The following is a 12,059-nucleotide window of genomic DNA, read 5'->3' as shown; positions in this document are numbered from 1 at the left end:
GGATGTCCAATTTTCCCAGCACCATTTATTGAAGAGTCAGTCTTATGTTCATAAGCAAATAAACCTTTTTTGCCTTAGCTTATTCATCTATAAAATGAGGATAATAATCTTCACTGTGCCTAACTCTCAAGGTTGTAGTAAGGGTCAAGTGAGATAGTATGAGAAACTTTGGAAAACACAATTTAAAATACAAACACAGGCAGACAAGTGGAGAGTGATCTTAGCCTATTTTACAGATGAGGGAACAGGCATAGAGAGATGAAAAACTTACTGAAAGTCCTACATGCTTGTTAAACAGTCACCTGTAGTTTAGACACAAAGCAGAATGACGTTTTCCACTTTCCCCCCTCTTTTATAGACCTTGTTAAGTAGCCAGTATGCTGTTGCCCCCACATAAAGTGTATTTAGGTTTAGGGTGAGGAAACTTAGGGATCCATATTTTATCCAAAAGGGTATGGATTGTAGGGATATGCTATCATCTTATTCATTTGGCTTGGCAAAGGTTTAACATTGCAAGCATAAGCCTGGTGTGAAATTTTAAATTTTCTAGTAGCCACAGTAAAAAAAAAAAAAAAAAAAAAAAAAAAGAAAGAAAAGAAAATAATAATGTTTTGTTTAACACAACAAAACATGTGATCAATATAAAACAAATAATTAAAGAGATATTTACATCCTTTTCTCATACTATATCTTTGAAGCTGGAATGTGTATTTTGCCGCCCAGCACATCTCAACTTGTATTAGCTGCATTTCAAGTGTTCAGTAGTCACATGTGGCTGGGGCTATTCTACTGGACGATGTATCCTTTCATAATCTCCTTTTTCCCATCTCTCAATTCTGGCTTTTTTTAAAAGATTTTATTTATTTATTCATGAGAGAATAAACACAGAGAGAGAGAGGGAGGCAGAGACACAGGCAGAGGGAGAAGCAGTCTCTGTGCAGGGAGCCCGATGTGGGACTCAATCCCGGGTCTCCAGGATCATTCCCTGGGCCAAAGGTGGTGCTAAACCACTGAACCACCCTGGCTGCCCACAGTTCTGGCTTTCTAATGTTCATTCCTATCTTCACTATTTTCTCTTAATGGATCTGTTTATTTTCCGTTTCTTTGGTGTTAAAGAGCCAGGCTTCCTTTCTAAGTGCCAGGTATCCTTCTTTGGTCAGGTAAAAAATTCTCTTCTAGCTACTATTTGAAATCAGTTAGTGTTCCTTATACCATGCCTTTCTTTCTCTGTGAATATTCAGCTCTTTTGAACTGAGTTTTCCATCTCATGTTACTTATGTGTCTGTCTCTTCTACTTAATTTTGTTCAACTTATGGACAAAGATAATGTTTTATTCATTTTTCTGATCCCAGCCACCTAGCACAGTTTCTGGCCCCCAGTAGAAATTTGACAAATTTTTAGTAATTGAACAAGTAAATCAGTTTTTTCCTGGATATCCCCCTATCTCCTTCTTCTTCAACAGTGATTTTTCTCTGTAATGATAGTTTTTGTTAAGGAGCTATACTGTGGCACATAAAGACCTCCCTTGTTATTTGTGGTTTTAATTATTTGCAGGAAAATAAATAGCCAGAATGTTAATCCATATTCCATAGTAGTTTCCAGAAGCCCTTTCTTTAGTCCCTTTTAAGGTTATCTGATTTCACCTATGTTGGGAAAGCCTTCGGAGTCTATTAGGCTTTGCTCTTTACCTGCCTACTCGATTCCTGATGTTTCTCCCAGGTTCATTTTCATATCCTTCTTGCCTTCATACCTGCCTGGACTCTGGACATACTCTGTCCAGACTTTCCCTTCACTCTGAGGTTCTTATGCAATCTCAGCCCCAGTTGACCTGAAGGTGGGAATTCCCTAAGAGCAACTTAATGCAAAACCACAAAGTCATAGAACCCTGAAGTTAGAAATGATCTAAGAGATTCACTTCCAGGGGTCTTTACACTTTTTTAAATGGCTGATTTTTTTTTAAAACAAAGCTTTAGGCACAACTCTATATATATAACTTGTGAAAATGGAGTTGCTTTAATGAAATACAGCTAATGATTCAAGAGTTAGTTTGGGGTTCCACAGGACATGGTTTGAGAACCAGTAATCTGGTTCAACTCCTTCACAGTACAAAAGAGTAAACAAAGACCTAGAGAAGTGAAACAACTTGCCAAATCCACACAGCAAGCTAGTGACAGGATCTGGACTAGAACCCAGGTTTTCTTTCCAGGTCAGTGTGCTTTGAACCACAATTTACGGTTTGGAGCTTCATTTCCCAAGGGGAGAAAACAGTAACAATGAGTCTTTTATTTTACTCTCCTTGATGAGATCTGACAGAGTCCACCTCTTCTTCTCCTCTAGTAAGTCAGGCTGGCCCCCTCTTGTTATTGTTTTTCTCTAGAACCCAGGCTGGGGCTTGCCTTAGCCTTTGTTCTGTTCCCAGTTTTTGTAGTGCCAAGAAGGATAGAGAGAGAGCGGATTCAGGCAGGTCATGGTGGCACAGATGTTTCCTGTCCCTTGGCTAGTCTGGCTGTGTCTTTCAGAGGCAGCTGAATGCCACGGCCAGGTGTGTCTTTCAGGGCCTTCCAAGCCCTTGGAGGTGGTAGGTGTTTATAACCGCAATTTCCTCACTAGTGTCTGTTTTTCACAGGCCTCTAGCCACTACCTGAGGGAATACATCTAAACTTCTGCTTTGGGAGTCATCAATCATTCAAAGCTCTCTGGATCTAGCCATAATTTACCTCTGTATTCTTATTTTCTAGTGTCCCCTTCATGCATCCTACATTTTCTCCCGGAGTTCTGTGTTTTCTTCCCTTCCTCCTCACCTTCACCTTGATCTTGTAAGATCAGGCTTAAATGCCACCTTCTTTAAGAAGCAATTTCCAACCTTATACAACCTCCCTCTGTTGTAGTTTTATAACTTTGTAGCTACATCTCCCATCATTCCCTGCCTCAGGGACTTTGTACAGCAACTTTGTACATACCATGTTGTTTCTCACTTCTGTGGCTTTGCTTATACTCTTCATTTGCCCACAATTCCCTGCCCTAAGTTTTTACTTCACTTTTGCTTGGCTAACTCCTATTTAGGATGAGCACAGGCATCACTTTTTTCAGCATGGCTTCCTTGACACCTCCAGGCTGAGTTAGGCTACTTCCATAATAGAATATACCTGTCTCTACCTTTGTACTTAAGCAGTATATTTTATCTCTTTGTATCTGACTCTCACACTAGACAGTGTTCCAAAGAGATATCTATGTCTTTTATTTTCTATTTCTAGCATCTAGCAACATCTCACTAATAGTAGATGCTTAATAAACACTGTGGGATCAATGAATAAATAATTTTTATACTGTTTTAATACGCTTATACTATTATAGTATCTACATTTTTAAAAACACTTTTTGTCTACCACTAGACAAGTTATGTGACAGCAGGGACAGGGTTTGAGTCTTTGAGTCTTACTCACCTTTTTGTCTCTCACAGGGCCTTATTCATTATAGGTATATCAGCTAGGGTTTTCCAGAGAAACAGAACCAATAGGAGATATATAGATATTTAGATTTATTTTAAGGAATTGTATCAAATGTAACTTAAGGAATTTTAAGGAACTCAGGCAAGAATTGATACTGTAGACTTGAGTCTGAAATCTGTAAGGCAGGCCATCAGGCTGGCAACTCAGGCAGGATTTCTATGTTAATCTTGAGCAGAATTCCTTCTCTGAGAAACCTCAGTGTTTGCTTTTAAGAACTTATACTGATTGGATGAGGCCCACAAACAATTATCAAGGATAATCTCTGTTACCTAAAATCAACTGGTTGTGAATATTAATCACATCTACAAATTACCTTCACAGCAACATCTATGCTAGCATTCAACAAAATAATAGGGGACCATAATCTAGCCACAAATTTTTTTTTTTTTAGCCACAAAATTTAATCGTCACAGTAAGTGAGCAATGTTTGCTGAATTGATGTATGCTTTTGAGCTTCTATCTGAAGCTCAGAAAAAAGAGTAATCTTATGTTTCCAGCAGTAATTTGAGCTCACTAATCTGAAAATTCTCCATCCACTAAACTCCTAACAGCTCTAAATAAAAAACAGTAACATTCTTTAAAATATACAATTAAATTTGCAAGAAAGCAAGAGGCTCTCTGGAGGCTAAAAAAGGAGATAGACTGAGTAGTAAGTCTATAAGATGATGTCATATCAGGCCTCTTGGGATATCTATCTTGGTAACCTTAGGACTTAGATTTTAATACCCACACAAGAACAGGAGATGTGAATCTTCATGAGACACATTAACACTGAGACCTACAAGTGAGCCTTGGACCTTCAGTAAAATGATGGATTAGAAAAAAAAATCTCCTTAACATATGGACACAATAAAGTTGTCTATCTCAGCCTATGCTCTGATATAAAAGAAAAAAAAAAGGAGTCTCTCTCTGACAACTCAAAACTATAGTCTTTCTTAAATTGGGTTTGGAGTTTGGATCTATACTACCTGTGTAGTCTGAGGTCCTACAAGTTGATGAATTAACAAAAAAATATTTCCAAACAACAATTCTGGGTGTCTAGCAGAAGAAAACATGAAGTTTCTCAAGATGATATAAGATCTAACATTATAAGATGAAAAAGGTCTATACCGTTAATATATTTAAAATTAGTAAGAACAAAAAATAATTTAAAACCGAATATTAGGCGGGACGCCTGGGGGCTCAGCGGTTGAGTGTCTGCCTTAGGCTCAGGATGTGATCCCGGGTAGGGGGATCGAGTCCCACATCAGGCTTCTCCATCTTTCTTTTTTTTTTTTTTTTCTTCTCCATCTTTCTATGTCTCTTTCTCTCTCTCTCTCTGTATCTCTCATGAATAAATAAATAAATAAATAAATAAACCTTTAAAAAAAAACATGGCATAAGGCATATATGACAAACAGAAATAGAAAAAACATAAACATAATCATCAAAATTAAAAACATAATGTACTATTTAAACAGGAGATTCAATATTGCTAAAGAAAATATTGGTGAATTGGAAGTTCAGTCAGGAATTATCCATGATGCCTCTCACAGAAACAAAGAGAAGAAAAAATATGAAAGCAAAGTTAGGAGACAAGGAGAATAGAATGAGAATATATGTTTAATAATAGTTCTAGAAGGAGAGAATAGAGAGAATGGAAAGAGGCAATATTCAGAAGTAATGCTTGATATTTTTTCAAAAATAATGAAAAATCTCAATTAGGTCTTTGAATTCCAAAGGATAAACAAAGCTACTTCTAGACATATTTTAGTGAAACTGCATAACTGCAAAGACAAAAGTAGATCTAAAGAGCATCCAAAGATAGAAGAGATAACCCACTAGAAATCACAAACTGAAAACAGTGACAAAATAAACAAGGAAATGATTTCCTCAAAAGCTGAGAGGAGGAAAAAAGTTCACTTAATCTAGAATTTTCCAGCTAGTTAAGCCTTAATTTGAGAATAAGAGTAAAATGGAGATAATTTTAGACAGATAAAGACATCAAGTTTACATCTCAGAGACCATTTCTAAAAGGAGTACTAAAAATGGATAATCTCCAGGAAGCAGAAAATTGAATCTAAAAGGAAGCAGTAACATGAAAAAAGTAATAGTGAGGACAGAGATGGTAAACATATGAGTAAATAGAAAACAAAACAACAGAAAAACTCGACTGTATGGAATAACAACAAAAATAATGACCAATTTAAGGAGTATGAAAACAAAGTGAAATTGAAATATTGGGCAATAGTAATAAGTGACATGGTAGGGGAGTAAAGAGAAAAGAGGAGTGATCAGTCTTAAAGCACACTAAAATTTGAGAGGATAGTAGAGCTACTGATTAAATTTATACTTGAAAAGTAAAGTATACAGGTTAAAAGAAGAGTTAAGTGTAACTGCACAAAGATTAGAAATAAGATGTGTAATTGCCAGACTATTAAAGTGAAAAGACTTGTACCAGGAGCCCCATACAAGAAAGAGTAACTCTGCATACTTTCTAATAGTAAACATCCAGAGTAACCTAAGTGTCCATCATTGGGAGAAAAGTTAAAATAAGTTTGATATATTCAAACAATGAAAATTAATGAACCAGAGTTTTATATATTACCATAAATACACATAAAAATTACAACATTGAGTGGGAAATGGCAGCTTACAGGCAGGTAGATAGTGAATAATACCACTTTTTTACAGCCCCCAAACAAGTAAAAGAGTACTACATATCGTTTATCAATACACACATGTAGGGGCCCCTGGGTGGATCAGGTAGTTAAGCATCTGCCTTTGGCTCAAGTCATGATCCCCAGGGTCCTGGGACAGAGCCCTGCAGCAGGCTCCCTGCTCAGTGAGGAGCTGCTTCTCCCTCTTCCCCTTCTTGTGCTCTCTCTCTTTCTCTCTGTCAAATAAAGTCTTTAAAAAAATACACACATATAGTAAAACTATATAAATCTGTATATGGAAATAATAAACACGAATTCAGAATAGTTATCCCGGGGGAGGAGAAGTAGGGGAATGAAACTGAGTAGGAATGTGCAAGAAATTTTAATAGCGAATCTTACATTTCTTTTTTAAAAAAATTCTGAGGAAAATGTAGAAAAATGTTAAGATTTGACAAAGCTCGGTAGTGGGATAAACACGTATTTGTTAGAGCATTCTTTAAATATTTTTGTGTGCTTGAACTCTTCATTTAGCAGATTACTTAAATTTGGAGAAATGTGCATAGCTTTTAGAAAAGTGTATAGTTATGTGTATAACTAATTCTAATTAATTAAGTTCATTTTTTCATAGTAAGGCATGATATAAAGTGATGGCAGAAATTTAGACAGATACCACTGCACCTGATTAAAATGTATAACTTTAAAGAAATAAACAGACTTGCATTTTTCCAAAATCATGTTTTCTCCAAGTGGTAATTTGCCAAGAGAAAATAATGTTGAATGTACGATCTCAGATTTGTCCAACTTCCAATATTTGCTGCTTAATTCAGGTTTGATCTGACCAATCCAGAAGATTTCATCATGTTCTAGTCATCATGCCCTTATAACATAAACTGGAATATATTCAAAGAAGAGGCTTCAGGTTGAGGTTGTTTGAGAGAATAGCGGCCATGTAGCTTGGAGAGGTGAAGTCTCAAGGAGGTCTGTTCACTGTCCCCGACGAGGCAGACATTACAAGAAAGGAACAGACTGGTTTTATGTGGGCAGAGCCAAAACTAAACAGCAAACTCCAAGATATGGCTCAGTTTAAAAATCAACTGACAGAAAATGAAAACAACAAAACAGAAAAATAGTAATTTTTCTCAGGACCCCTTATTATGAACATTGTAGAGTAGATTCGTACATTGATGTGGGAAGTGGGATTTGATGACCTAGTTTTAAGCTTCCTACACATGAATGATAGACAGACTATTAAGTCTTAAGCCATTAAAGTGAACATAGTCACATACCAGAATTGTTGACACAAAGGGGAAAACTACTCTTGGCTTCAGGATGTCAGCTTTATTTTAGGAAAGTCTCCAAAGTACAGAATCTGGAATCTGGGAAATAAACAACATTCAAGTAGAAATCTCCCTTCAAGGCAGTACTATTAAGGTGTCTGTTTCATCATTCCCCAAATTCCAAATTATTGGACTCACAGGTCTTTAGAGGCCTCTCCCCTGGTCACTGACAAACCAGGAAGCAAGGAACTGGCTCCATTTTACCTTTCAAGCCTATCCTAATGGTCCTTTACTCTGACATATGCATATCCTGTATTATACCATAACCTGCTAACCATCACTTAGCAGGTTTTGTGAATTACACTTTCATGCTGTAATACTTTTAAGCTGTTTCTCTACTTGAAATGTCTTTTCTGCATCACACATTGAAATCCTACTAACTGTTTAACTCCTGTGCTGTTAGAACCTGAAAATTCCTTTAGAAGCCATGTTATTAAATTTCCACATTTTACATACAAAGAAAATGTAATTCATATAAATTTCTAAACTACACGAAATTTCTCCCACATCATACTATAATCAGAATTTATCACTCCCTTTTCTGTACTATAACACAAAAAGAAAATCATGTTGAATGTTTGGGACTTTATTTGTTCTAAATCAATACCTTTGAAAGTTAAATATCTTGACTCTAAAAGAGCACAAGGAATTTTTTTGTTATAAAATACACATAACATAAAATTTACTATCTTAATCATTTTTAAGTGTATAGTTCAGGAGTGTTAAATATATTCACATTGTTGATCAACCAATCTCCAGAACTCTTATCTTGTAAAATTGAATATCTATATCCATCAAACAACAAATCCCCAATGAGCACGAGGAATTTTTAAAAAAGATTTTATACTTACTTATTTGAGAGAGAAAGAGAGAGAGTGTATGAGTGCAGAAGCTGGGGCAGAGGCAGATGAAGAGGGAGAAGTAGACGCCCCACTGAGCAGGGAGCCTAATGTGGAGCTCGATCTCAGGACCCTGGGATCATGACCTGAGCTGAAGGCAGATGTTTAACTGACTGAGCCACCCAGGCACCCCAAGTACAAGGAATTTTTTTTTAATTTTTTATTTATTTATGATAGTCACAGAGAGAGAGAGAGGCAGAGACATAGGCAGAGGGAGAAGCAGGCTCCATGCACCGGGAGCCCGATGTGGGATTCGATCCCGGGTCTCCAGGATCGCGCCCTGGGCCAAAGGCAGGCGCTAAACCGCTGCGCCACCCAGGGATCCCTGTTTTTTTTTTTTTTAATTTTTTATTGTACAAGGAATTTTAAGTTGATGTTTTATCCTGTAAGGTGTGATGAAAGAAATAAAGTATATATGTCATAACTAAAAGGAAACTGAAAACTTTAATTTTAAGAATTGGAGAATTATGTAGAAGCCTAATGAAGAAAATATTTTTTTCTTAAAATCTGCTATGGAAAAAAAGAAGAGAATTAATATTTATAATGGTTGATTATTAGTGAGAAAGTTACCAAATTGTATCTAAAGGTGTTGGTTGTCTTTACTATTTGGGGGGTTTATTTTGTTGTTGTTGTTTTTAAGATTTTATTTATTCACTTGAGAGAGAGACCATAAGCTGGGAGGAGAGGGAGAAGCAGACTCCCCATTGAGCAAAAGGCTCCCCGACAAAGGGCTTGATCCCAGGACCCTGAGATCATGAACTGAACCCAAGACAGACACTTAACTGACTGAGCCGCCTAGGCAATACTCTCTTTACTATTTTGTATAAGTATCTATTTTTAAAGCTATATTTTTATTACAAAAGTCATACTTGCTAGGAAGCCATTTTAAAATAATAATAGACATTTGTATGCTCAGTTGTTTTTATTACAAAATTGTATTTATTCAAAAGTAAAAGTTTTAAAAGCATGCATAAAAGTGAGTATCTTAGGGGCACCTGGGTGGCTCAGTCAGTTAAGTGTCTATCTTCAGCTCAGGTCATGAACCCAGGGTCCTGGGGTTGAGCCCCACATGGAGCCCCAAATTAAACCTCATATTGTGCTCTGCATCAAGTTCCCGCTCATGGGGGAGTCTGTTTTTCCCTCTTCCTCTGCCCCTTTCCCCAGCTCATGCTTTCTCTCTCGTAAATAAATAAAATCTGTTTTTTAAAAAGTGAGTATCTTAGAAAACTATTAGTAAATTGTTAGATTTTCAAAAGTGAATACTCTTAAAAATTTTTTTGGATAATTTCATATTTTAGAAGTCAAGTGGAGTGATTAATAAGATCTGCTCTGGAATCATGGTCATAAGCCCTGAATCTACCACTCAGCAGTTGTATGACTGACTGGAACAAATCATTATTTCTTTGCCTTAGTTATCTGTTAGATTGGGAGACAATATTATCTACCTTATATGATTGATGTGAGAATTGATTCAATAAGATGTGTAAAATCAGCATAGTAACTAGTGCTAAGTACTTAATACATATTAGCTATTATTAATTTTGCAGTAGTTAATTTAATTCTGGTGCTTGGACTCTGCAATAAATAATCTGCTCTACTGCTGTAATTTCTATTCTTTGTGCCAGAGCTTGGTGAGGTCTATAGTCTTTCCTTTCTCTACCCCCACCCAGTGCTTTCCATGTTGTTGGACAAATAGTGGGTACTTAATCTAATAAATCTTTATTGGATAATTGTTGATAATATTTTTAAAGGTTTATAGAACGTATTTCATTATAATAGCACTCCATAGTAAACTCCTTTTCAAAGAAATATATTCAATGCTAAGTAAAAATGAACTGAGTTTTCAATCAGTTTGGGTTGATTTTTAAAACTACTCTTTTGAGCTTATTAAATGTGAGGAGCATTTCAATGGATCATGAGAGGGGGCTGAAAGAATGGACAAATTCATTGAGGAGAAGAGAGCCAGAACAGCACCATATATCTTTGCATTTTTATACCAAGGCATGAGCTTCTTTCTGGACAAAATTTGGTGTAACAAGAGGAGCACTGGATTAAGAAGAGATGAGCATTCCCATAAGGTCCTTGTATACATTGGTGATACAGTAGTGAGTATAGCTGTCTTCCATGGGGTTCTCACCGCATGACCTTGGGCCATTTTTCCTCTTTAAGCCTCAGTTTCTTTGCCTATAAAAATGAGAGAATACCATCTAAGATCCATTTCTTCAGTCAGAATATGCATGGTTCCATGTTGCTAAACTTGGGTGCATCTGGGAACATGTGACATATCTCTTCCAGGACAGTGCCAGTTATTCTCCTATCCTGCCAAAATTCAATTGTTAATACCTATTCTAGTGAGTAATATCTCCTCCAGAATTTGTGCCAGTTGGAAAATTGTAGAATGGAATGTGCCACCTGGGTTTGGATTTGGAAATCCAAAGTATTGTTGCCTTAAGGTATAAGGATGTTTCTACTGAGCCATGGTGGTGAGGAGGCTGCTAATACTAGCCATGGCAGTTTTCACTTGGACTAGGAAATGAAGGTTAAATCTCCTGTGCTAATAATAACAGAATGAAGAGAGCTCTTTTCTAACTGCCTTCCAGCAATTTGCTGTATGAACTGTAATGCAGTATCACAAACAGAATCAATGTATCAGTAAAGTGTTAAAAATAAATAAAACTTATGCTTCTGAATGCATAGCTTTTATTCTTTATCATATTTGATTTCAAAAGCACTCTGAATAGATTTCAAGTCCTCAGTTTCTACCCTGTAATGTCACTTAGGGATCTCTGTTCAATTCCAATGTTCCTTGATTTTGCGAGTTGCCTTTCTTTCTCTAAAGGGGCAGCATGGTGGAATGGAAAGGCAACAAATTTTACCTCTAAGTAGGTATTTGACCTTGAGTTAAAGTATTTCCCCTCCCTGGGCCTCTGCTTCCTTGTAAATAAAAGGCCTCTAAGCAAAATTTTCCCTCTCAGAAGGCTGAGGAATTATGTCATTAAAGTCTCATATAAGAGTAAAGTTATATAAACACTTTAATAGCTAGTATGTTGATTTGTATCTAAAATAGATCATTAAGACAGAGGATAGTCTCATCAAAAATGGAGTAAATGACCATATTTCTGTCTATAATTATAAATGCCTGATCAACATTCAAATAAAGAATCCATTTTGTTGAAATGCTCTCCATTTCAAAGGACCCACACAAGCACATTATTTAACCCAATGATTTTTACATAGAAAGGGGGAAGAAAAATACTTACAATGTGTGAATGCATGCTGTGCTAGATACTTTACATATTTATATTCATTCAACAAATATTATCTGGCACATAACATGCACCAGGTATTATAATAGAGCTGGGAGTGGGATTGATACAGTAGTTACCATGACAGCAAGGTCACTGTTGTCATATAACTTACATTTTGATCAGAGAGATGGATAATAAACAAACAGTCAAGGAATTTTTTAAAAATATTTATTCATTTATTAGAAAGACAGTAGGGGGAGGGGCAGAGGGAGAGAATCCTCAAGCAAGCTCTCCGCTGAGCAGAGCTCAAGTCACGGAGCTTGATCCCACAACCCATGAGATCTTGACCTGAGCCAAAACCAAATGTTGGACACTCAACTGACTGAGCCACCTAGGTGCCCCTCAAGGAAATTTTTAAGTAAAGATA

General features: G+C 36.4%; 2 protein-coding genes across 2 annotated transcripts in view; one reads left to right on the top strand and one right to left on the bottom strand.

Moving 5' to 3' along the window:
* The window catches only part of SYN2 (synapsin II), a 203,153-nt gene that overhangs the window by 127,646 nt on the left and 63,448 nt on the right, over positions 1–12,059 (top strand). The window lies entirely within an intron of this gene.
* Positions 8,713–12,059, bottom strand: part of TIMP4 (TIMP metallopeptidase inhibitor 4) — a 36,079-nt gene continuing 32,732 nt past the window's right edge. Inside the window, exon 4 of the mRNA XM_077857793.1 lies at positions 8,713–10,568. Within this exon, the coding sequence (XP_077713919.1) occupies positions 10,549–10,568 (20 nt within the window). The 3' untranslated portion in view covers positions 8,713–10,548. The remainder of the gene's footprint in view (positions 10,569–12,059) is intronic.

The sequence above is a fragment of the Canis aureus genome, chromosome 19, assembly GCF_053574225.1.
Source record: "Canis aureus isolate CA01 chromosome 19, VMU_Caureus_v.1.0, whole genome shotgun sequence".
In the NCBI taxonomy this organism is placed as follows: domain Eukaryota; kingdom Metazoa; phylum Chordata; class Mammalia; order Carnivora; family Canidae; genus Canis; species Canis aureus.
Note: the sequence above shows the minus strand (reverse complement) of the source record. Positions and strands in the feature narration are given on the sequence as shown.